Source organism: Apostichopus japonicus, chromosome 1 (assembly GCF_037975245.1).
Source record: "Apostichopus japonicus isolate 1M-3 chromosome 1, ASM3797524v1, whole genome shotgun sequence".
NCBI classification, from domain to species: domain Eukaryota; kingdom Metazoa; phylum Echinodermata; class Holothuroidea; order Aspidochirotida; family Stichopodidae; genus Apostichopus; species Apostichopus japonicus.
This window is the reverse complement of record NC_092561.1, coordinates 14,944,001-14,971,640: the sequence shown is the minus strand read 5'-3', so window position 1 is coordinate 14,971,640 and position 27,640 is coordinate 14,944,001. Positions and strand designations below refer to the sequence as shown.

The 27,640-nt window shown below is 38.0% G+C and overlaps 2 protein-coding genes across 8 annotated transcripts in view; one reads left to right on the top strand and one right to left on the bottom strand.

Moving 5' to 3' along the window:
* LOC139968781 (synaptotagmin-7-like) overlaps positions 1-1,909 on the bottom strand; it is an 89,464-nt gene extending 87,555 nt beyond the window's left edge. For all 6 annotated transcript variants that reach the window (XM_071973159.1, XM_071973183.1, XM_071973201.1 and 3 more), the window contains exon 1: positions 1,780-1,909. The gene's annotated coding sequence lies outside the window, so the exon portion shown is untranslated. The remainder of the gene's footprint in view (positions 1-1,779) is intronic.
* A 10,261-nt stretch (positions 1,910-12,170) lies between these two features.
* The window catches only part of LOC139968701 (interferon-induced very large GTPase 1-like), a 28,628-nt gene continuing 13,158 nt past the window's right edge, over positions 12,171-27,640 (top strand). The window contains exons 1-3 of one of the 2 annotated variants that reach the window (XM_071973002.1): positions 12,171-12,304; positions 17,273-17,352; positions 18,414-18,707. In XM_071973002.1, coding sequence (XP_071829103.1) covers positions 18,422-18,707 — 286 coding nt within the window. In that variant the 5' untranslated portion in view covers positions 12,171-12,304; positions 17,273-17,352; positions 18,414-18,421. Of the gene's footprint in view, positions 12,305-15,598; positions 15,735-17,272; positions 17,353-18,413; positions 18,708-27,640 lie in introns of those variants that run through there. The other variant, XM_071973010.1, reaches the window with a different exon arrangement.

Sequence of the window (27,640 nt, the reverse complement as noted above, 5' to 3'; positions counted from 1 at the left end):
TTTGACCACTTCTTTCCATTGATCTATAAAAGTAATGTTCATTTGTCAATGCTTTCAATCGGACCCGATACCGCCAATTGAAAGCCTTGTTTATAAGACAAACATTGGATTTGTCAAGGGCATCATTACATGTTAATTCAAGTATTACAGTAATTATTTTCGTTACTCATAGTAATGTACATATTTTTAGAAAAAGAAAGAAGTTTTCATGGGCCTTAGCCTCTCCAGGTTTAGCATAAGTGTCCAAGGAGAGTTCCATTTTCACTAATAGGGGTGGTGCATATAAAATACACATAAAACTAAGTATAGTTATACTGATTAACGGTGTTGAGACAAAATGTACTCTAATAATATTGGCTAAAAAAATGTTTAATCTTGTTTTCTTCTGTTTAAATTCAGTTTTACTCGAGACTCATGCACTGCGTTTTGTGAGCCCGTTTCAGTATAGAACAGTCTTCCGTACAGAACTTTGAATAACTTGAACTTTGAACTTGAACTTTGAATAATATAGAACTTTGGATAAGCTGTATACAAGGGTGATACACCTGCTCACATTGGTGTGTGAGAGATATTGGATAATTGTACACTCACTCAAAAACATAACATTGTGACGTCAAATATAAAATGTGTGACACTGTACAAAACCATGTAAGTCACTTGAGAACATTTTGCAGTGAAATGAATATTGCACAACCTCTGATGAGTGGGAATCCCATTTTCCTCCATTAACTAACATTTTTTTCAGGCAAACATTTGTAACTTTCAAAGAATCTGAATCTAAAGACAAGATATTGATGGGCAATTAATACACTTGTCAAGGCCACGTGGAATATTGTAAGTGGATAAAGGCCTACTGTTAGAGCTATAGTCATACATGCCATTGACTTTATCTGTGCATGGTCGTCGTATAACTAGTATCTATTTAGTACAGGTTAAAGTATTATTTCACTCTGAAACACAATACCTACAAACAACTAGGTTGAGTGATCTTCACTTGAGATTGTTCAATTATATTGGGAATATGTTCACTCAGCAGGGCATTTGAACTGTGCACATTCAGAAACCAGGGGTGTTGAAGCATGGTCAAAATAGACTGGTGAATTTGAATTCAACATGGGTGTCGAAGCATATGGTCAAATTAGGTTGGCGAATTTGATTTTGGAGGACTAACTGGCAATTCTTATTAGGTAGACAACTAACCCTGCATGCATAATAAAGTGTCTTCCAAGTGTCAGTTACTGTATAACCCGTAAGGAGTAACTTCACACTAACATACTACATAGGCTGTTACTCGTTAGGCCGTTACTCGGTAGGGCCTAGCCAAGTCTAGTTTAGGCTTCGTCAAGATGCACCGTAATCGTCTTGTTGTTGTAATATGCCTAGCATTGGAAGTATCATCATATGCAACTGCTTGAACAATTTAATGTCTCAGGCTTAAAATCAAATCAATACTCGCCTATCACGAAGATCTTTCATAACTTAAAAACAGTTAGGCACAATAGGCATAACTTAGTTTAACCTTGGCCTAGTAATATGCTTAGTATGATTACTGTAATGTAGCCTAACGTTAGGCCTACTCTAAAATTATGTTACTAAATATTCATTTAGACATTGAAACACACATCCGTGCGTCCCAGTGCCAAGTATTGACATGGGTAAAATTAACCTTTTGCATGAAAAACTAGAAAGTGGGCTATAACTATTTAACCAATCTTTTCATTATTTATTTCATTGATTTCAGAAAAAGCGATCGAATACGCTATCTTGTTATACTGATACCTCGGAAAACATCTTTGTCCAGGATCAAGACTGGTTCTGCCGTCAGCTCAGATCAGACGACGGTCGAGATGCGAGAAGGTCATAATTTTAATGAATGCCATCTGTAGCGTTTTGTGCTCCTACAGTGACCAATCCACTACAGCTGAGATATGCAGGATGCCAGTCCACATATGACAAATGGGAACCCGGGGAAGAGATAGGGTAGTGGAGATGGGAGGGATAGAGACCCTATAGTACTCCTACTATAGGGTCTCTAGGGAGGGAGCGGAGAAGGGAGCGGGGAATGGGAGATGGGAAACGGTGAGGGGAAGGGAGAGGGGGAAAGGGAGAAGGGAGAGGGGGGGGAAGGGAGAGGGGGAATGGGAAAGGGAGAGGGGAAAGGGAGAGGAGAAAGGGAGAGGGGAAAGGGAGAGGGAAAGGGAGAGGGCAAATGGAGAGGGGGAAGGGAGAGGGGGAAGGGAGAGGGCAAATGGAGAGGGCAAAGGGAGAGGGCAAATGGAGAGGGCAAAGGGAGAGGGGAAAGGGAGAGAAGAAGGGAAGGGAGATCAAGGATTTGATAAAAGAAGGTTTTGTGATGTGCAGGGGTCCAGGACCTTTTTGTTATAATTCACAAGTGGGGGGAGGGGAAGCTCAAAAGTGAACAGTTCGTAGCTGAAGTCCCCAGGAGCCCCCACCCTTGGGCTTAGAACAAACTAGCTGCTATTTATCTCTGACTCATTCTCTGTGATTTTCGTGTTTTAACTCGGAACGTGAGAACAGGAAGACTTCGAAAGCTGAAGCTAGCTGCGGCTTACAGGGCTCCGTCCCCTTGACCTACTAGGGCTCTGGGTTATGATACCCCTTAGGTTAAATACGACTACTTTCTCTTTCTGATATGTAGTGAGAGTATCTAGCAGAGGCAGAAACCTTCATAAATCTTCATCACCTGTACACCCAGCAAATAACAGTGTAAAAATTTGGAAATACTCCCTTCGCGTCAGACTATACAGAAGTAATTACAAAACAAATTTTCACTTAATTGTTGTTTTCATATTTTGAATGTTGCTCGGCGAGTCTCTGAAGTCAAGTCTCAAATAAGCTAATCGATCTCAAAATAGATTTAATGTGCAACCCCTCGAGAAACGGATCTTGCCAGGCTGCAAGTGTCATAGAAATCGACCAAATGACAAAATTGGGTACGGTACTGATCTAAAATCTGGAGAAAAACCCGCAGATCCTAAAAAAAAAAGTAGATAGATTCTCAGTCCCATACCCACCAAAATAATTAAGAATTCGACCGGTGTGACGTGGGATCACCGTGCTTTACAGATAAAAGAAACCTCCAAACTTAATATATGAGATTGTTACATAGTGTCCTGATAAAAAAGTGTTATAGCGGTCACAATAAATTTAATCTGATTGTGGATGATGTCCAGTCGGGCAGTACCTTTACCCAGAAGATATGGACGGCTGGCCTACATATCATAGTTTATACATCATTAATCATAAAATTAATACCCGTTTTGTGCCCTTCACCGACCTCAAAATTATCCTACTGTGGATCCCTCTCCTTTCGAGTCCATGCATAAACCGAAGTAAAATTGACTGCATATGAGTCTGAAGATGAACATGGTGTGGGGGGGGGGGGTGGCATGGCCTAACGTCCTGTTGCACCGGTTCTCTGTGCCTATATATATGGACCCTAAACAGTGGCGTAGGAAGGTACTTTTGAGTGGGGGAGGGGCTGAAGACTGCTGGCGGGCCTGGGGGAGGGGTCTAAGGGGAGGGGGTGTCCCCCTCCCCTTTGGAATTTTTTGCATTTCCAGGTGGCCTCAGATGCAATTTGGTGCAATATAGCACACTTCAAAACCCACTCCATTTTGTAAACTTGATTTTTTATTTTCACCTGGCCTTAGATGCAATTTGGTGCTCCAAATGAGATTTTTTTTCCTCATTTGGAAATGAAAAAGGGTTTTCTTACCTGCGAAGTGGGGGGGGGCGGAATGATACTTCCGCCCCTCCACATTTTTCACTGGGGCTGGCGCCCCCCCCCCCCCCTCCCCAGCCCCCAGGTTCCTACGCCCTTGACCCTATACATATTTACTGCGGACGACTGACCGCTTTACCAATGACCTCCGTCATGTCGTGAGCCTAACCACCCTTAAGAGAAAATCGTACAGAACATTACACAAGGGAAGTCACTGCATCTGATAGGGAGTGAAATGCTATATGGAATTCAACCAGTTAATCATGTAGCGATACAGGCTAATAGGAGCAATGGCCACTATTCAGTGATTCGTCAACTTGTGCAATATGCCCTATCCGTACCACCTAATAGTGTTTGAGGGCTCTGTCCGACCGCATGACAGAAGTTAGCTTGTAGGGGGAGGGTGGTGCGATTGTGGGAACCTTTCGGCATAACTTATTAACAAAATTATGATATACACGACATATAGGCATACATTTTATTGACATACACCAAACACCGATGGATATACATAAATGTCACAAATATATGCAGGAGATATGGGCCTACCGTATGATAAGCTGCAGTAGAGGCATGGCTAATATTTAAGGAAAACTTGGAGGGAAAAGTATACTGTGGAGAGGAGATGAAGAAATATATAGTGTTTATGCCTAAACAAATTCAACGTAGGCTCCCCATTGGATAATATTTTGCTTGTAAATGAGTGCAGCCTAGTTAGGCTACATATTATAAATATGCTAATGTGTGTAGCCTAGTTAGGCAACATAGTATAAATATGCTAATGAGTGTTTTCATTCATTCATTCATTATTTATTTATTTGATCCAAGACATAAAAAAATACAAACATTACAAAAGACAAATAGGATCTGGATGAACAAAAGGAAACTAAATTCCTATAGCCCAAAGGCCTGTGCACCCAAAAACACAAACACAAAAAAATAACAATACAAATTATAAATTAAGAACTATGAGATAAAGATAAAAAGTGAATCTTAATGCCATTCTTGAATGACTGGAGGGAGCCAAAGAGGAGCAACTCTCTTATATTAAGCGGCAGAGTGGACCACACTCTGGGGAAAGTATTAATAAAATTTGTTCTCAGAAGATTGGTCCTGGCATGTAAATGATTGAACAAAAGAACTTCACTATGATGAGAGTTAGGCTACATACTATAAATGCTATTGAGTGTAGCCCACTAAGGCTACATAGTAAAAATATGCCGAAAGCACTTGCTATGTAGTTTATTTTAATTTTAATATAGCAAACGGAACATCATATATCGAAACGGAGCTTTACTTAGACAAAGATAACGTTCTATGGAAATGTGAATTTCGCCATTTTTTTTTCATAATACGTAAACTATAGAAATGTAGGCCTATGTTGGTAACAAACAGCAAAGCTATATAGGGTACTAGATAGTTTTATTCGACAATAAGGAAATTTTACCAGTGTCATAATGTGTTAAGTTTAACCGTCCAAAAAGAAAGGATAAACGACGTAAAATGATTTAATGCATTGAGTGTTTGTTTTGGCATATTTCCAGTCACCATGCTCGTTTTGTTTCTGGCTTGATGTGAAAGAAGAGAAATCAAAGTACAGATGGTGTAAAAATAAGGAGCATTGACTGTGATTTCAAGCAATGTTAGAACTTCTTTGCATAAAAATGTGGACATTGTTAGCAGACGGAAGGATCGGGTTCATTATGCTAAACTTGCTCCTCTTCTATAGCTCAAAATCTAAATCATGGTCATGATATGGAACTTTGCAGGTGCCATGACAGGCCAAACCCTCAGCTATCATGTGGTGTGTAGTATTTGCCAGTTGTAAACGTCTATCTGTGCTTTAGCGGGCCTTGAAAAGTACGAATTTAGTGTGTAAGTCAACGGAAGGATACACTGTGACACATTTAGAATATAATTGAGAGGGTTTCGCAGTGCCGATATCGCGTGCGATGCATATCATATTATCATATCGCTCATGTTTATAACTGGACGATAACTTTATTGTCAAGATATATGCATGTGGGGATCTCTAAGGTATGAGGGCCGAGGCGCAGCCCTTGCATAGCAAGCATGAGCAATCATATATAATAGCATGATCACCGGATGGTACATTCACTGTATATAGCTGAAACGTATATATACAGACTTGTAACGATGATCTCCACGGAAAGTTTTATAAACATTAAGTAAGTAAACGTTGCCAAATACACTAGAAACATACGCGTTACGTAAGATACCATTTCTGCATGCTTATAAATGTCTGCATCTTACCGTAAGCTCACACTGCGGCATATCTTAATTACACACTGTCCACAGTATAACAGTATTACAGTTCGTACAGCGAACTGCTTTTGGGGTTGTTGGTAAGTATCAAATGTCATTTTCCGTCAACCCAGTAAATTAGATATGGAGTATGGTTTGGTAAAGTGCTTTTCGGATTTAGTATAAAAAAAAACTTAGATAGAGAATCGGTTGGGCGACCTCTACTTTATTTGACTCTCCGTCATAGAAATTTAGCCAGGAAGAATGCTGACACAGTGTATCGCCGTGTGTTTAAAGAAGTAAAGCCTTGAAAAAATTGAGGGCGCTTTGCGTTGTATGGCAAAATGGCCAGATCATTTGTACGCCTTCATACATCCATTGTACATTCGAATTTGAATTGAATTTGATTTTAACCGTGTTTTGAAAGAGTAGGTGTGCCTTTCACATCCGAGACATGTGATGGCGACCAGAGTGGTAAGTTCTGGTTATGGTAAGTTCCTGACTTAAGAACGAACTTTGAAAAACTTTTTTTCGCCGCTAATGACTCGAGCAGCGGAGTGTTTTATGCAACTTTATAGAATGTCTAGAAAGTGTCATTTCCGGTATCTGAGAGGCACATGGTAAACATTTTTCTTGCTTGCTTGTATTATTCTGGTGCCCCCCTCGAATAGTGTCATATAGTTGTCCCTGGAAAATGCAACCCTCCCACCCCCCCCTCCCTTCCCACACACACCTACTTTGTGTAATACATATAAGTTGTGCATGCAGTTCTCAGTTTAATGTTAATGTTGCAAAGTGGGTAGTAGTTTATGCAGGATAACAGACTCCCCCCCCCCCTTTTGAAGTGTGAGAGTGCAAAAAGTTTGATTTATGTCTACATTCAGTCACAGTCATTAAGGATGGGATGTTAGCACGAGTGCTGGATTGAGTGTAACGTATTGTCTACAAAGCTTTGTCCGAACACTGTCAGTGAATATATTTAGGCCTTAAAGTCATAGTTGAGTAAATTTAGGAAAATAGCCTATATATTAATGTCAAGAACATATCTGGATAGGCTGACTAGGGTTTTGGCCTACCACAATACTCAGATTACACCCTAGGATTATACTGATTATGCCCTTTTGCCGCATCATTACAGTGCAAGTGGAGGTTGTGTTACAAATTTAAAGATTTGAATGTGTTACAAAATTTACAAAATTATGAAATTTGAATGTGTTAACAATTTGAAAGAATATTTGTACAAATCTTGATATGTTAATAGACTGAATATAGAAATATTCTAGGCTTAAGATATTACCTAGGCTAACCCAAGTTCGACCAAGGGCAATGCTGCGTACATAGGCCTAAATGAGGCTAAGCCTACTTTCCTAGCATTGAATTGTTAATGATAAGCCCAGGATATCATAACTGTCATCCCATGTTATCTGGCATGTGGGTCTATCGTTAGGGATACAGTTTGAAGTCAAATGGGGTGGTGATAATTGTTGTCATTAGGCTTTACAGCTCATATCGCTCCCAAAGGACAGCCGGAGCCGGTCTAGGCTAACAATATTCAGGGTCCAGTGAATAAAAATACAGCAGCCGAGCAGACGACACTAGTTAAATAATTAGATTCCAATGTAACTGCTTCTACTATCGCTTCCTAAGAATTACATGTGAAACTGCAGTCCACTGCCACATATTGACATATTGATGATTTTGGCACCCAAAGGCGGCACCCGATATCACCATTTCTAGTGAACTTTATCACTTTAGTTATGTCAAAGACGTAGTGTTTGTATTAAGCACCGGTACTTTCTTACCGTACAAGCAAAGCGCCATCAGTTGGATGAGTGACTTCAGTATATGTCGCATGACGTCATTCCCCCTACTTCAATTTCTATGCTCTCCGTTCACTCTGATCCGGCACGTCATAGCTAACGTCATAGCTGACGCCATAGCTTCACACACGTGGCGGTACGACCACGGCATAGCTTCACACCAGGGAGTTGTTATGTATGGAACGCGAAAAGGACCACAACATATGATGATGTTAATGATGATCTAATTTTATACGATCATGTACTGAAAACTTACGATCATGTAGTAGAAATACACGATCATGTACTAAAAATTTACGATCATGTACCAAACATATACGACCATGTACTAAAAGTATACGATCATGTTCTAAACATATACGATCATGTACTACAAACGTACGATGTACATCAAAACAAATACGATCATGTACTAATGATGTTATGTTAAAAAAGTGGCGTCTGCATACGCGTATGTATATTCATATGTGGCGTATGCATACGAGTCTGAATATTCAGTGTAAACTCATTAAGAACCATTAAGGGCGGGGCTTCGGTATCAACTTTGATATTCCTATATTCCTTATATATGGATATTCATACGCGTATCCAAACGACAATAATGGATATTCATACGCCACTTTTTTTGTAACTTGCGCTTTTTCATCATCATCACAAGTTTTCAGTACATGATCGTATATGTTTTGATGTATGTACATCTTACGTTTTTAGTACATCATCGCATATTTTGATGTACATCTTAGCTTTTTAGTACATCATCGTATATGTTTTGATGTACATCTTAGTTTTTTAGTACATCATCGTATATGTTTAGTACATGATCGTAAGTTTTTTAGTACATGGACGTATAAAATTAGATCATCATTAACATCATCATGTTGTGGTCCTTTTCGCGTTCCATAGTTATGGAACTCCCTGTTCACACACACCAAACAGAAAGTTATTCACACTTAGTAACGATAATGATGATAATACGGCATCCGTTAAAAAAATGATGGATATGCTCAGGGGCAGTTCACACACGTTGCCACACGATTTCCGGAATCGGATTCTTTGGATTTAGTAAGTATCATGTAAAACAAAAGCGACTCAAATCTGGCATTGCTGACAATAACTTCTCGTGGTATTAGAATAACCGTCTACATAGAGCCGGGTATGGACATTTCTATTTTGGGGTGCATGGTAACTGACTGGGATTTATTTATCAAAAGTGGACATTATTTTTTCAAAAGTGTTATTTTTCAAAACCTGTTTAAATTACTACTTTTGAAAAAAACGTATTTATTTTTCAAAAGTAGTTAAATTTTTTTTTCAAATATATATGGTTCGGTATTTTTTTCAAAAGTTGACATTATTTTTATCAAAAGTGGTTATTTTTTCAAAACTGGTATTTTGTTTTCTTCAAAAGTGGTTAATTTTTCGAAACCTGTTTTTTCTTCATGGGCAGGCAAGGGGGGAGAGTGCAGACCGTAAAACATAACAACAACAAAACGTTAGAAATTATTCCGAAACATCTTATCGGTGTAGCGGGGGGGGGGGGTGGATGAAACAGTTTTTTAAATATGCTGATTGTTTAAAAAGTTAACAGTGATATAATCGGCCTGTATTTTGCGTCCCTTCCCCGTCCCCTCGCATCTGCACCACTTCATCACGGTCCATATATACGTATGCAAGACAGATGTGATTGTCACTAGCGACACCGATTCTGCGTGCATTTGCGTACAATCAATCACATTGTATTTATAATCGATTTCATGAGTAAATTGTTGAAGGCCCTATCTTGTATGTATGTATGTATGTATATGTGATCTTCCCGCAAGCAGGAACTCGCGAAAGAAGCCATGGAGGCTTATAGACTCGCAAGCTGACCGAAGCCAATCTCTCGGCACACATTCATTTAACGTCCATGTCAGGAAGTTGTTATTGAACAACACCCTTGCCAGACGACACATATTGCTGTCGGCGGGGAATCGAACCGGGGATCTCATGACTGGGAGACGCCGGCGTTAACCACTAGGCTATACACTCCGCCTAGTACATGAATGCACATGAATGCTTTGAGCACATGAATGCTTTGCCTTCAAATTATGCGAGTTGATAACACTTTTCTATAATGAATAAATACATTTTACATGAAATTAACATTTGTAGTTATTGTGTAATGCAGGGAATAACTATACGGAAACGTAGAAGGGATATGCATATTCACGACTTACAAACAAAAAAGCTGAAAATTAGCCACGTTTTAACGGCAGACTGTTTTACGCAAAACAGTAATAATCTATAATTAACCGTTTTGTACATTTTCTATTTTCTTGACATAACGTCAAATTCCGAAAATCTGAAAATTGCGTTTTTTAATGACAAACTTCAGACCAGCACACTCGGTACCAAAGTAGCGTTTCTTCAAGATGGTGACAAGTGTGCCAAACGGTGAATTTTCCTTTTAACTCAAGTTGTCAGCGCAGGGACGCAGAGGGGGGGGGGGGGGGCTGGGAGCAATGGGAGCAACTACCCCCCTTTCCAGCGTCGAAAAAATGTTAAAAAATGTTGTTTTTTCTGGCATGGTATTTTGTCAGTGATCTTTTGAACTTGAATACTCGTCAGCTCCGTTAACTCGATTATAATCGTAGTAACATTTAGGCCTGCTGATTAGCTACCTAGTTTGGTAGATGCAATTAGCTAAATTTAGCCTATAGCCTTTTACAAGTCTACAGTTTGCCACTGCGTTATAAAATTCATATAGCCTACCTAACCGCACACGATGGAGAGTCACGAACCGTATGCACAACAACGACGACTACGTGCGTTCTCATGCTTTCTGTATGATTCATCATAATTTGTTGCACGAACAGTATGTTATGAAGCTTAGCTAGAAATCGTAAGTGATACGTGCTTTCTATAAATAATTATTACACTGCTAAATCTAAAAGTGTATATTGTCCATCAGTTAAGTTCGTCAAATGAATCAAAGTACAGACATTGGACAATAAACAAGAATCATCCTATACTAGGAAAATTGTAAAATAGCACTATGTTTGTCTTTCTGATATAATATGTAAAAGATTGACCACGTAAAAGAATAATTCGAACCGGAAACAATATATGCTGATAATATGATATCCTATGATAATGATGAAACTGGGAAAACCTTGCACCAGATCGTATCTAAGGACCTTCAATTGTTCATCCCCTCCCCTTAGACCCCTCCCCCATATCAATCGCAAAATGTGCTCCCCCTCCCCTTGCCAATTCCTTGCTACGTCGCTGAGTCAACATGATGTCCCATCTACGCCTCCGTAAGTAATACAGACACGTTGCAACTTGCGACGCTACTAATGTTGCGAAATATTGGCTGGAAAGCCCCGGTCTATTCCCATTGTCTAAAGGAAATCATAAGTTTAAAGAAGCATAGAGCTTTAGGTATAGATAAGCGTACCTCTATAGTTTGATTACGAATTTGTGTATTAATGTCAATCAGAAAAAAATCGACAAGTACAATTAAGGGTAATTAGCTATTGTTATGTAAATTGTCTATATTGTGAAGTGAAGCTGATTTACATAGTGAAAGTATTTATAGACGGCAGTGTATTTCAATGTTATTGTATGTTAATTAGCAATTTAGTTGTATTGTATACTCAGCTGTAATTATTGTTAGGTATGGGTGACATTCGGGTGCCGGATTTGAGTGAGAAACCTAGTAAATATATAGCCTATAAGCAATGCACTCAATGAATGTGTTTCATCTCTACGCCTCATTCCGCAGGACTGAACGTCCTAAAAGATAGACCCAAAAACTTGCACATTGTATGTTGTTCCCTTCAGCTCAAGCATAATGTTCAAGTACCCAAGCGACTGAGACTGAGAGTCTATTGTCCTTTACGTAGCTACTTATTTCAATAATTCAGTCAACAATTTCATCTGAACACTTTTCCACAACTCAGTATCAGAAATAACTTGGAGACACCAAACTACCAAGAAATTAGTACATTCAAAATTAGCCATACGTTCAGCAATTTAAGTCTGCTAAAATTTGAGAAAAATTATGATAAACGTTACCCATGTACCCTGAAAGGCCCGGGTAGTGTACTGTATTTCTGTTCCAATGTTAGATGTAAAGTCGCTTCTCAAGTATTTTATGAAGGATGCGAAATACTTGTCAAAATTTAACACCAAACATTAACAAAAATATTCTGAGTGATGTAAATTACCAAACTTGTGAGAAAAGTTATTGTCATAGCTGAGACAAACAATATGTATATATATATCCCTTAAAGGTTTAACACGAGGTTCTTTGATATATTACATGTACAACGTTTCATATCAGTTAGCCATTTTGTATCTCGTGATTAGTACATACTATTACTATACAGCAAAGCCATTTCGGCGGTAAACAGTATGGCAGGGCTCACGAAGGTGCGAAAAATATCAAATAACTGAGTGGCTGTAGAAAGATTGAAAACCCTTTAGACTGGTAAGTGTTATTACAAGACTGACACTCAAATTTAGTTTAAGTTATAAGGCACAAGTGGTGATTTTCAAGGACTATTCCGGAAGTTTGTTACTTTTGAGAGATAGCACGTAGGCCTACGCATATTCACTGTAATGTTTCTTCATCTTAACTGTTCTCTCAATCCCAGTCGCCTTGCATCGAGACTGACTGTGTGATCATCGTTAGGTTAGTATAACGATCCCCTACAATGGGAACATTATACTACACATGATCTTAGCTAAAAGGCCGAGATTGCTGGCCAGTGACATTTTACATTATGTCTGAAGTTCTTTGTATGTAAAGTTAGCCTATAGGCCTAGCTTTTGCCTAGTCTATGCCTATAGCTTGCTTTTGAATTCATATTTGTTATGCATGGCGTGAATAGTGGTGCGTAATGAGAATTGAAAGCCCGTGATATACTTGTTAGCAACTGAGGCATTTTGATGGCACTTTATATGCTTTTTGGGAAAAGCGTAGAGAAATCTACATGCGAATAACAGACAATGTTAAGTCGGAATTAAACCAGCAAGACGTCGCTTTCCACTTGTGCTAGCAAGGCATGGCACGAGAAGTTGAAAGCACAATAAATGGTCCACTGTTACATGTCATCTAGCCTATCCGTTTAATAGAGGCATGGCTATTATTTAATGTTGAGGAAGAAATACTGTTGAGAGGAAATGAAGAAATATATAGTGTGAACGCCTAATACGTCATTGTAGACTCACCATTGGATAATATTTTACTTCTTTAGATGTTGCTAATAAGTGTAGCCTATAGGTAGGCTGCCTCTCACTTTAAGTATGCCAGACGCACTTTCGGTAACTTCATGATCTTACCATAGCAACGGAACGTTAGATATCGAAACGGTGCTTTTCTAAGACCAAACTACAAAATTCAATGGAAATCCTCGTGAATTACGTAAGTTATGTTCATAAAACGCAAAATATAGAGGTATAAATTAGAATGAAAATAGCAAGAGCTATTTAGACAATAAAGAAATTAGAGATTTATTTGGACAAAGATTAATTAAAAGTTTACCAGTATAGAAGATCTTAATTATGTTAACATTGAATCAACCACGCTACTAGTACTAGACTTATTTTGGGGGATATCTGCTGCATCTGCATTCTACTTCCTCTAATTTCATTATATACTATCACAACTTTTGAGTTTTCTTATGCCAGGAGAAACGAATCAACTACATGTTACCGTTTAATGAGTGACACGTTAGGAAAGGAAGGGGATAATCCCCAAGGGTGGGGTGACTAAAATAGTTTTGTATTCCTGTCTGTAAAAAGGTAAAGTTACACTTGAATCGTTAAGCTATTTCAAGCAGATTCCCATACAGGCTGGTGGAATTGTTAATGACGCTACAAGCTTTTGTATCGCATTGTCTTTAGACCCCCCGCCCCCCCCCCCCCCGACTAAGTAAGGTAGTATCATAAGAAATGTTAAGCTGTTTTAACAGGAACATAGTTGTTTTCAAAATTAGTGGTTCATAATAGAATAGAAAAGAAGTTATAAAGGAAAATTCCCGAAGAACAAATACTATCAAGCGTGTCACAAGAAAATACGCGAGGTTAGTATTGTACTTTAGAAAGGAACTTTCCGTTTACCTGTTGCTACAGTTTTCGTCCTTAAATATACTGTCCGGAAAATTTCTCGAGGAGACAGAAATCAAGTTAACTACTTAGGTATAAGGGTTAGATCGGTTTCTATTGACAAGTTGTGAAAAATATTGCAATGTCATTTTGTGTTTGCATGTAACTAAAAAAAAAACAACAGAACAGACAAACAATATACAAAGCAAAAATAAACCGACATGCATAGACATATTACATTGTACACGAATTTGTTTATAGTTTAGTAGTTATTGCGTAATGCAGGGAACAGCCACGAGAAATGTAGAAGGGATATTCACGACCTACAATCACGACAAAATATTTTTTTTTTAATACTGCTTTGAATATTTAGTTTTTCTCTCCAAACCATAAAGGTGATATTTACCGTTATGCACACTTGCAACCATCTTAGCACAACGTTGAAATCACGTTTTAACGAGATATTGTATCTGCGCAAAACACCAGTTATCTAAACTAGGTGTCTTTGTTTAAATATAACTATCTTCACCAAACGTGTATAACAGTATATGAGGAAATACTATATGTGTTCCCATGATGGACGAACTTGGCTACACAGCAAGTTACCGGGTTACGAACACACAAGTAGTAAATTTTACTCATGCATGGTGTGGGATATGCTGTACCAACCATTTAGGGCGAGAACATTAATACGCCATTCTAAAATGAAGTCCTATCTAATCGTTATATACACGAACCTTGGCCTTTCGTCGTTCTCGGCATAACGAATTGGCATAATTTAAAGAGACTATGTGTGAACTGGAAGCAAGCGGTAGCGAGCGGTACCGAGTGGTACCGAGCGGTACTGGAATCAAGCGATACTTTTACTTCATCTCGTGGGCATTCTCATCTTCATAGACTCCTTGTCCAGTCGTGCAGTTCTTTGTCGTGCATGGGAACAAGTTAAGTTGTTACTGGTGCCACCTGTAACACATGTCACCGTGTTACAAACAAAGTAATAATTACTGATGTACGGTTGTGGGACATGAACATACTGTACCAGCTATGGCTAGCGGCTGACAGCTTGAATTCAATGTTGTGGAAATATTGCACTTTGTAAACACTAACTGTTAATTCTTGTTTGAGCCACTTTTGGTTTAATTCTTATTACCTAGAACAAAATCAACCCTGCTATCTCTCAACCAAAATGTAGTTTGCTTAAATTAACATATCATTTGGGATAACCAACGAAAAAATAGTTCTTCAACTATTTTTTTTTTAATAGGAAGAACTACCTTCAAACATGTTTTAAAGGTCGTTCATATTTGCCCCAAGACATGCAAAAGTTTGTAATGGTCACATGAGTACTAATTTCAACAATTCATTCAACATTTTATTCAAACACTTTTACGGTCAATCCTACAGCATACTTTTCCTCATGTTGATAGACTTTACCCATTTCCCCTCATAGGGATTTTTATTTACCTTCCCGTGTTAGATATAAAATATCTGCCTTTATTGTCGCAAGTAGTGTGAGAGATGTCGTGTCAAAATGAACAATTAATACCAAACATTAATATCAAATTTGAAAGATGTAGGCCTAAATTAAACATCTGTAGAAAAGTTGTCATAACCGAAACGAACAAGACGTATTGATATCCTTTTAAAGAGTAAACACCTTATTCTCTAGAGCAGTACGAAGGTCATTACCGTCAGTCATATATGAAATTTGGTCATAGTATATGTTAGTTTTGTTGGGCGTTGTATGTCAGTGTTAACAATGGTGCACACAATACGAAATTACAGAGTGGATTGGGAATACCTTTAATCTGGTAAGTTTGAATACATGGCTGTACTTGTATTGAATTACTTGTATTATATTATTATCATTGTATTATAACTTGTATTAAGTTTTAAGGTACAGAAATGATGAAAGAAGTACCGTTTCAGATAGCTGTGTTACCTTTGAAGGATGTATGTCAATATAGTTAAATTGACGCTGAGCCTCGTTATAGGAAGGTGCAAATGAGATATCAGCGACAAATACGTATGCCGGCTAAAAATTAATAGAAATGTTGTACAAGAATATCATGCAATTTTACTTCTCAGAGGAAATTGCACCTTATATCTCTTGATGCTATACTAGCGAATCGTGGGATAAAAATTTTTCCCCAATATGAAATAGCCATGTCACGTGTTTAAGATTGATTAAACTTCCGGATACGTGGCAGTGTATGTTAAATGTTAGACGGAGAAAACAGTTTGAATTAACTCAATTTAAACAGACTCATGGCGTGTTAAATTAGCGAACCATATTTTTCATAGTACCATAAATTTATGACTAGTTCTTACAAGCACCACAAGAATTGAGGCCAATGTAATTCGAACCTACACCCACGTGGCACGTATTCAGTAAACGTTGAGGATTTATCTTTACGAAATGGCTTGCGATGATGTAGCAAATATTCCGAGTTCGAATTGAAAGTGTATGGTGATGTAAGGCCAGGATGATGGCTGAATAATCATATATATTACTGGTCCGGAAATAATTTGGTCATCCGTAAAGGATAATTTAGTATCCATAAAAGACTCAGGTCTCTCACCATAGTTCATCTAAACTGCACTTGAAGTAAGAATTATAAAATGTAGCATTAGACAAAAGGCATCATGCACATTCTGGTATTTAACTTGGCAGTCAACTTGTTGACCATATAAACCAGTTGTTTCATCGTGAAATAAAACAATCAAAGGTATAGGCATATTGGTACATTTTAATTAATGATACAAAAATATGGCTGGAAGTTGGTATCCGTTAATTGACTCAAATTATTTTTGGAACTCTGGACATTTGGGACCCTGGTTCAACGAACCGCCAGTTTAATACTACCCCTTTTGCGGGGGGGGGGGGACAAGGGGAAAGCAAACATCGGGGCTTTGATAACCGGTTACACGTTCGAATCTCACTAAGGAACCGATTTAAAAGGAGAAAATATTATAGTGCATAACCATCACCACCAAGCCGTAAAAAAGCTTTCGGGTAAACCAAAGTTAAGAAATTGCATTGAATCAATATATCTTTGAGCGTGTTTGGGCTATTATTTTCTAAGTTCCATCAATATGTCAGAGCAACAAGTTTGTCTGAATTTAATGATATTGTTATTAATCCCTAAGCAGAGGTCTGCCTATATATAAAAAATATAAAAAATTAGGTGTCTAAAAGTAGTCTGTTTGGTTTATATCTACTTCACACTTGAGCATGAAGGTGACCTTGGTGCAAAATGTTGTGCTCTTCAGACAATCAGACACACAGTAACACTCAGCTTCAAACTGTCCTTGTAAAATGCGGTACGTGCTGTTGATCTCCTTACAGCTCAAACTATGCATCTAGTCAACAATATTCTGAAGATTGGTCCAGTCAGCTCTGAAGGAAACATCATTTCAACATAGAAGGTAAGATCAACTTGTAAATAGTTTTTATTGCTGTCTTTTGTTAGTCTCCGTCTGTCTGTACTACACTTTACAAAATGACTCCAGTTGTTTTCCAATGTTTCATGAATTTTCAGACTTTAATCCTTGGGTGGTTGGTCATTCAATCACCACCTCCCCCCTCCCATTTTGTTCTATAATTTTAAAAACATAAGACAACTTTCGTACTGGACACGATACAGTCTGCCTATGCATGTAAAGGTGACTAACTCTATGACGACTAAGCGAAATTTCGTAGAAGTGCTCACTACTAGTATACAAATCCAATGTTAGTTTATGTAATATTCACTTCCTGGTAAACGATATCATAGAGTACATCCTTACATTTCGAAACCTTAATCCACGTTGCACCAGACTAACATGATATTAATGTTCTTCAAGAAACATATGAACTTGTTTTTCTCGTCTAAGTAAATGAATTTATCGGGTTATTAATTAGCTTGCACAGGTTTTGATAATAATAAATTTATCAGCGTTTAGTAGATAAGAAATGTACGATAAGGTTGGATCCAGCACTTTACATACCAATACCAGTCTTTGATATACCCTGCTGAAAACGGTTCACATTCCTGACTAAATCCTACATGCAAGTGTAACAGTTTGCCGAGGTGTGATTTAAAGTATCTCACAATATTAGCTTTTGTTTTCTGATACAAGGGGCCTCCCTTTGGTGCGAAGTTGGTCTATATGGCTCTGAACTTGATAGAGTATTAAAAGTCGCATTAAAGTACTAGGATTGTTGAGATGACAAATATGACAGAATGCAGTGGACGGACGGATTGGGGATTAGGACGGACTAGGGTTTGTTCGATCTCATACGTTTTCATTTTCTGTAAAGTATAATCAATGCCTCAATGAAAACGGATGAAAACTAAAAATCTCATAAAAGCGACACTTGCACACAGAGCTGTGCTGTGCAAATCCCAAACAGCGTTTACACTTTATGTCGTCCTAATTTGGAGGTATATTTATCAACTATATAAATCTCTTTTAATACCATACTTGTATGTTTTGTCACCTTACAGCTGAAGCTATGGATCCTGGTGACGATCAGCATATGACCTTTGGTCAATTTAAAATATCTTTAGCAAAACAACTTACCCAGCAAAACTGTGACAACCTGTGCGTTTATTTTGAGTGTAGCCGTTCTACAAAAGGTAGGATAGCTACCAGTAATTGTCCGCAAAGGGAACTTCTTGACGAGTTAACAGAGATGCAGAAAATACTCAAAGATGATGTGACCGAACTTGAAAAGGCTCTGAGGGAGCTTGAAGAATATAAAGTTGCTGATTTTGTTTTGGCTTATCAGCAGTCGTTCGGTAAGAAAAGCGTTAAACGTATAAAAATGCATGTTAATCTCTCCAGTTGGCTAATAGTTTGATGCAACTGGTTGTTTTTGTTATTGGTCTTCCGTATGTTATGATGTAGGTTGCTTCCAAACGTAACAATCACTTAGATACAGCCAATCGCTACAATTGATGCATTGGGCCTGTCCTGGTTTACTATCCAGTGATTGTAAGCTTCGATGTAAATTGCAACTTGTCTTACTGTATCTGTGTAAGAGTGTAAGAACTCTGTTCCTTCACTTGAAGGTGGGTCTGTTCACGTTAAAGCGCCCAATTTGGTTGCCTGAGGTACCAAATTTTCAAATTACAGTAAAGAACTTCTATTCTAAGTAAATAACATAACTAATATCTGCAATTTATGAATCAGAATTGACCAGAGCTTAAACTATTCTGGAAATTATATTCAAGATGGTTGAAAGTGTGACAATCTATAAATTTTCCAAAATTTGTTCTTTTTTTAATGGTGGTGTGTCATTCCATTGCTGCTACATTTGGGAATTCTGTTTTTATTTTCTTTATTAACACAAAATTTGCTATTGTAAGACAAGTTTTCAATGATATCGATGATGTTTTTTAAAAAATATTCGAGTATCGTTAGAAAATATTCCATTTTTCCTGAAATAAAGTTATAAAAGTTTTTCTTTAAAGAACAAAATTGAAATTAATAGTAACAATTATACCATAAAATTAAACCACAACATAAGCACATATATTAACCAAAAGCTGAAAATTCTGGGTCATATCCTCTCAGAATTTTTTTTTTCTTGACTCTTGTTTCGGACATCACCCCTCCAAAATGATCTTGTTTCGGACATCACCCACCAATGGTTTACCTAATATATTATACCTAATATTTAGTAATAAACCATATGATGTTCATTTCATGGCAATAATGAATAGAAAAGCATTTTAGTAAGTTGTTACCTGTACCAAAAGAGATCTATGGACCCTTCCTAGGTTCCAAGTTCAAAACAAAGAAAAGGGATACAAGTGATCCAAGTGATCAACAAGACAATTATTAAACGAAGGCCATGCTTGTTAATACTTAGCAATATATATCAGTACATCACGATATGTGATGATAACAAACAGCATCAAATTCATTTGAAATAATGAAAAATGCAAACACTTGCTTTATAGATTTGCATTAGACTGTCTTGGACTATGTTTCGGACATCACCACAACTGTATTAGGACATCACTGTAATGTTTTCTACACAACGCATATCATATCAAAAGTTAAATTTGTAACAAAGGGGTCTTTGTTGTTGACAAGCTACCTACAAGGTATAATGACAGTTTTCAACTTATTATAGTTCAAATCCTCAGTGTTTATTACAAGTTATTTTATGAGCGTTTCGGACATCACTGAGTGTTTCGGACATCACCTTGGAAAAATGTTCACAAAGCTGCATAACAATAATACATATTTCAGCAGGTAACAACAATATGAAGTAATATTTTTGCTATTCAAACCTGTTCAAGCAACAAAAGTCTGCTTCAATATAGACACAACAGTCAGACAGTACAGTACTTAGCAGATTTACACTAGATATTATGAATTTTTGAGGGAATGCAGTTTATTAAAACACCATAGACTGGGAAATCAACAAGGTGTACTGAAAAATAATGGCACTGTAAATTCTTGGGAAAACAAATGCCCTGAGGCACATATTTCAAATTGAACATCTGGACAGAGCCGATAGGTGAAAAGATAGGAGATAAGTGAAAATCTGAAGGCTTGGTGTAAATGATAACCCCATTTAATGTTAATGAATTTTCACTGTTTACTACATACTCAATTCATACATATCCAGAATACACACATTTAGTTTAGATCTTCCTGCAAGCAGGAACTCGCGAAGAAGCCATCATTGGCTTATCAAAGCTGCAAGCTGACCGAAGTCAGTCTCTTAGATTCATTTTTAACGACCATGATTATGAATTGTCAATTGTCAACAACTCTGTAACTGGACGACATACATTAATCTTGGAGTGACACAAACTCGGGACCTTATGATTGAAAGGCACCGGCGTTAACCACTGCGCAAACACTCCATAACACTCCACATAGTGACCATTCATTGATCACCATTTGCATAAAGTTAATCTCTGCTTCGCCACATTCGTTACCTGTCCAGCATACCATTTGCATTGGCAAGCGTTCACCAACACTTCCCAGACATCAACTTATACATTATTTTGCAGAAAATGGTATTATTATTGACTGCAAAGAAATTTTCCCCAAAAGGGTTATAGAATTCTTTTTATCTTTACGGTTTCCACATTTCCATCATTACCTAGATGAAGTCTGCAATAATTGAAACAAACAGCAAATATTTACCATTTAATAAATATACAGATGTACACAGGAGACATCCCTACATAGCTAATTTGGCACCCACCTGTTGTAGCTAGTATCATTGAGTCTACTATTTAAAGTAGAACGATAGTGACAAAAAAAAAAATCTCTCATTTTCATATATAATGTAGTTTATATGTTACCAAGCAACATATTTTTTTAATTTTTCAAATAGCACACCGGAAAGTTATAAAAAAGGGAATTATAACATCGTTTTTTCGTCCCCGTAATTTAGGAATTTGCAAACACTGCAACGACCTTGAACAGCCCTCATGTCAGTGAATGACGTCACTGTGATGATCTTTTCTGTTTGTGCACTGTTCAGTACGGAGCTGTGCGTGCATTTCGTGTCAGCTTAACTGTTAATTTAGTTACATTTTCCGGCGTAATGTTCAAGACACAAATAGATAATGAATATCATGGTGTTTCTTGATTTCTTCACCACGTGTTTACAAGGTTTTTTTTACGAAATTTGCGGCAATTTCGCAACGATTTCCCAATATCTGAAGAGGTAACTCGCAAGCTGACCCAAAGTAACGTAAATCTCAAGATCACGTTTTTGGCGGGTTTTATACATCTCATCTTCGTGAAATATATTAAAAGTAACAAATGGCACTGCATTAGTGTGCGCACATCAAATGGTGATATTGTAGCAAATACTTTATTACTATTTAAAGTAGAACGATAGTGACAGAAAAAAAATCTCTCATTTTCATATATAATGTAGTTTATATGTTACCAAGCAACATATTTTTTTAATTTTTCAAATAGCACACCGGAAAGTTATAAAAAAGGGAATTATAACATCGTTTTTTCGTCCCCGTAATTTAGGAATTTGCAAACACTGCAACGACCTTGAACAGCCCTCATGTCAGTGAATGACGTCACTGTGATGATCTTTTCTGTTTGTGCACTGTTCAGTACGGAGCTGTGCGTGCATTTCGTGTCAGCTTAACTGTTAATTTAGTTACATTTTCCGGCGTAATGTTCAAGACACAAATAGATAATGAATATCATGGTGTTTCTTGATTTCTTCACCACGTGTTTACAAGGTTTTTTTTACGAAATTTGCGGCAATTTCGCAACGATTTCCCAATATCTGAAGAGGTAACTCGCAAGCTGACCCAAAGTAACGTAAATCTCAAGATCACGTTTTTGGCGGGTTTTATACAGAGTGATGTATGAATGTGCTCACTTACCAGTCAAACTGGCACAATAACAATAGTGATGATAGTCTCAAACGTAGATTAGTATAACATCCGAAAGAAAATCCAAAGTTCTAAACAAAGTAGATTCGCTTGTATGCACTAGGCCTACTGTAAAACATAAATGTTCCTTGTTCCGTGCGTCATTAAATCCAACAGAAAGGTTTCATTGAGCTTGAAATACAACCGCATTCAAGGGCGTAGGAACCGGGGGGGCTGGGGGGGGGGGCGCCAGCCCCCCCAGTGAAAAATGTGGAGGGGCGGAAGTATCATTCCGCCCCCCCGGTTCGCAAGTCAGAAAACCCCTTTTTCATTTCCAAATGAGAAAAAAAATCTCATTTGGAGCACCAAATTGCATCTAAGGCCAGGTGAAAATACAAAATTAAGTTTACAAAAATGGAGTGGGTGTTGAAGTGTGCTATATTGCACCAAATTGCATCTGAGGCCACCTGGAAATGCAAAAAATTCCATAGGGGAGGGGGACACCCCCTCCCCTTAGACCCCTCCCCCAGGCCGGCCATCAGTCTTCAGCCCCCCCACTCAAAAGTACCTTCCTACGCCACTGACCGCATTTAAACTCAATCGAGTAGTTAGTCTAGCTCGAACAATTTTCTCACTACATGCAATACCTATTGCGTTTATTCACATGCATGCATCGTGGTTTGGGCTTCAGGAGGAGTCGTATCTAGCACAACTTCACGTAGGTCCGCAAACGGTACTTTCCCACTGTGCAAACATTAGTGACAGTGTGCGCTATAGTAAGTAATACTTACACGATGTTTTGTTTCGCTCGAGCATACACCAGGCGCGGCGGAACGGAAACATTATTGGGGGAGGGGGGGGGCTAATGTGTGGAGACTATCTAAGCGGAGCGCCACCATGGGTTGGCGCGGAGCTTACAATAAAATTTTGGGTTTTTCAAACCCCCAGGTGGCCGGAAACGGCACTTCCCGAGTGTTTTATGCTGCGAATAACTAGCCCTAAAATATTGGTCTCAAGCCTGCAATTTCTCAGATTGCACGCAAAAGTCTGTAAAAACATTGTAATTTGTATATTCGATGGTGTTTTAAGAGAGTAGCTATTACCCGTAGTGTACTCGCAAAGACGTTCTTTAGTGTAGTATAAGGGGATGTTGGAGAACTGGCTGAAATGAGGCAAGTCATTGGCTTAAGACGAAGTTGTGTTGCGCTTACCGGTACTCACACTCACTGCTTCAACTTTTCACGGGGCGTGAAGACACGGTTGGACTGACTATGTGGTCTATAGCCAGGGGACGGGCCGAGGGTCCCCCCCCCAGCTTTTACTTAAATTATTACACCTATATAGTATACGTGTGCATCGGACAGATCGACAAGTATGCATTGAAAAATGGGCAGATGCACGTTTCGGAGCCTTGGTAAATATTGGGGGGCTTATCAAGCATTTGCCCCCTCAACTTTTTCAAGCCCCCCCCCCCCGGTTCCGCCGCCACTGGCATATACACACATTTCCTATTCGTATTACATTTAAAGTGGTTTGGAGGGTATGAACACATCTCTGCCCAAAAAAAACTCTGCCTAAGCGACGTCCATGCCCCAATTGAAATTTGCACGTGGATTATCTCCTCACATAGTCATTAGGTTGTTCACGCCTGACATGTCTTCCAGTTCCAACACTTACTGTTGCATTCATCGGGATATCTATATATAATGCGGCATAAAAGCATCAATCTTTCAAACTTTTTTTACTTTAGTGACCTTGCCACACAATGATGGAAAGACGACGTCTTTTCTTCATAGGCGAATCCGTGTTTTTCTTCGCCAGCTTTGTTGGCACTGCAGTGGTCTTTAACAGCGGTCTGAATTTTCCTGACACATTCAACTTTTTCTGCATCAAATATTTAGGGTCCCAATCATCTTCTGTGAAGTGGGCAGAAAAAACTTTCACATTCTTGCCATGAGAAACTCCTGGTGCGATGAAGTCTTTCCTGGTTCTGGCCTCACAAATCGTATCCAGAGTTTCCGATATCCCTCACTACTTTTTCCGCTTGGAAAATTGAAAAAAAAAACTTAGTGTAGAGTCCACATTCGTTCTGTTGCATCCCCCTACAACGCAATTTCTTGGCATTTTGCTAGTGGTTTAGGTTGTTTGTCGAGTCCAATATAGAGTAGGTTGCAACTAAACTTACACACTAAGTGCACACTGCTGAACTACACTACGCCGAGCCGTCACTTTGTTATCATCATAATGACGTCACATGTCACTGTAGATCACGTGATCATCATATTGCTTTTCGCGAAAAGCCCAATTTTTGTTTAAAAAATCAACGAGTTTAGGAATTTTTTTTAAGCCTTTCCCAACATCGGATTGACTTGAATTTTCACATGTGTAATATGGAAACCAACTAGAATACTCTTGAATAAAATCGTATTTTTTCGTCGATGCTGAAAAATCACTATCGTTCATCTTTAAACAATTTTCAGAAGGGAGGTATCATAACCTAAACTCCACTAGAATGCTTGGTCCTATTTTGTAATGTCAGCAATAACAACTATTTTGCACCCCTTCAAATGGTACCCACCCGCTCCCACCCCCTCCCCATGCACCTTTGAGCTGGATCTGCCAATGTTGAAGATTGCTTCCACTGGCCCAGCTATTAAGCAACAGTAGTAGCCTATACTAGTAGTACTATAAGTACTGTAGTTTAAATATCCTTCTTTATTGAGATTCATCATTATGCCTTGGCTATTATGATGTGAAAAACAAGTATATATTCATGGTTTGTACAAATACTCCTTGTCACATATGAATTAAATGATTTACTTTGTAAGATTGTTATTATTTAAGCTTATGCTTTAAACTTACATTTAAGTATAAGGCTTAGATGTTATGGTATACAGCAGCTCAGCAAATTGTTCAGCTTTATCCTTAAGTTTCATCATGATAAATATCTGTATACATATCACTAAAGATCTGAAGTCTCAGTGAAGCAACTCGGAATGAAAACATGGTCATGCATGCATGATGCACCACTCTGTGTATATTAATACTGTTGACACCATCGAGTAAACCTGGAGGTTTCATCACACAGTAAATCCGTGTACCAGTCAGAGGGTCATGTGCTGTAATGTGTTCCAGGGTGGTACTAATAATCTGATATACTGCATTAATCTCCACATTGCCCATTGTTATTTACTAACTAGTACAGTAAATGTATATTTGGGCTTAGAGCAGCAGACAACACACAGTTACCTAGCAATGTGTGTACCTTAACATTATAGTTATAGTCGTTGACCAACATTTATAGGTTAGATCACCAGACACGTTCCACAGTCCTACTACTTAGCTAACATCTTCCCAAAATACTGGTAGCTTTTCTTGACAACCATCAAGTTCCCATCAACAGTTAAACTGCTCTGACATAGGGTGTTATAGATGCACACTGAGTCCATATCATATAGAGCGACAGACGACATTGAACGGTGTTCAGTTTTTCAAAGTGACGTTGACATAATATGCTGTAGACCGATGTGATAGAAACATGAGCTATTGTGCTACAAAACTCGTCTAGGCCTATTCCAATTGTGTGTAATTAACTTTACAATTATCAATATGATATTGGGAAATATCAAATTGGTACCGCCATGGAAGCTGAAACACATCACATGACAGTCCATGCATGGTACCCACGTGCCCTTTGATGTAGTTCTTCTAGCCTAGGATTTATATGGTTGTGACATATAGCTTGATTCAAGCTATAGCAGACAATTACAGCATTACTTTCTAATGTACTGTATACTGTGATGGTATCCTGATACATGTTATGTCAGAAAAAAATTCACTAAACGTTTTTTTTTACTTCTTCAGTACTAAATGATGGAAAATTGTAGTGTTAATGATGTCAGTTCTAGCAAAATCCAAGTAATTTGATGTTCCCAGTAACATTCATACCCAAATATGTAGAATATCATTTTAGACTTGTCACAAGTCATCAAAAGATGAATACATGTTGGTCAAATGACACCAAAAGTTAAGAAGCATTCTGTTGTAGGATCTTAGTGTATTCTAGCACACTGAAATCAACCAATTGAATCATTCAGTTGAAACTAATGCTGTTTAACAATATGTTGGATTCACAAAAGTGATGTCCGAAACACATGGTGATGTCCGAAACATACTTTTAAGGTTATTTTGCTATAATATTTGGTAAAGATGGATAAAGTTTTGAGTAGTGCAGTATGTATGTTTGTAACAATAGAACTTGTCATAATATATGAAGTTCATCTATTGTGTCTTTTTTTCAAGCAACATAAAGCAATATTAATTAAAACTTGTTTCGGACATCACTGGTGTTTCGGACATCACACACATGGACGGAAAAATTGAAATGGTTATAAAATCAAAACGGATGAGTGGAAATGTGTCATGTACATACTGTAGTTGGGGGAGTACTTATGCTTTAATTAGAGTAACAAAACAGTCTTGTGGGTTTTAACATACTTCATATATTAGTTGCTTCATGACGTTTCGGACATCACCAAAATGTGGACGGAAACATTTTGCATGTTGTTTAACTTCATTGTGTAGTAAAATGTGGCTGAATGGACATGCATCTGATATATATTTTATTTGATACAACTATGACAGTATTGAAAAGGCACACCACTTTCAACATTTGTTATTTAACCCCAAACTATGCCACTCATAAATTGGTGTATAAATGTGGACGGAAAAAGTGATGTCCGAAACACTGGTCCAGTTTCGCAATAATTCGCAAATTCATCGATGAAATTTTCTGAAATATTTATGAGAGGGAACCTATAGCCACAAAGTTCAATCATGACAAAATTTGGAGTAATCCTCTTTTGGAGTTGAGAATAGATCAAAGTACAAGTTGTGCAGTTGGAAAACGGCAACATTTTCCGTCCACATTTCGGCACTTCTGGGAGTATAGCATACCATATGCATATCTCAGGAAATTGTCTATGCTATGGTAGGTACAGCTAGGTGGACTCTCTCCATGGGGATAATATTTGTATCTCTAGAATCTCTAATTATTTTGTCACAATGCTCCAAATGCCATTTATGCTAATTTGGGCGCTTTAACATGAACAGACCCAGGTACAAATTATGAAAATCTTTTAAACACGATAACTTAAAACAGTACATCTTTGTTGAACTTCATACTTGGTATGTAGATCCAGCTGGGTGAGTACAAGAACAATATTGGTAGTTAAGAGGTCAAAGGTCACATGAGGTCAACAAGTATCAACGTCTGATATCCAAAAGTAAAGCTATAATCAGTTTGTGACTTCACCGATGTTTTAACCCTGGAAAATAAAATTCAACTAAAAGCAGGA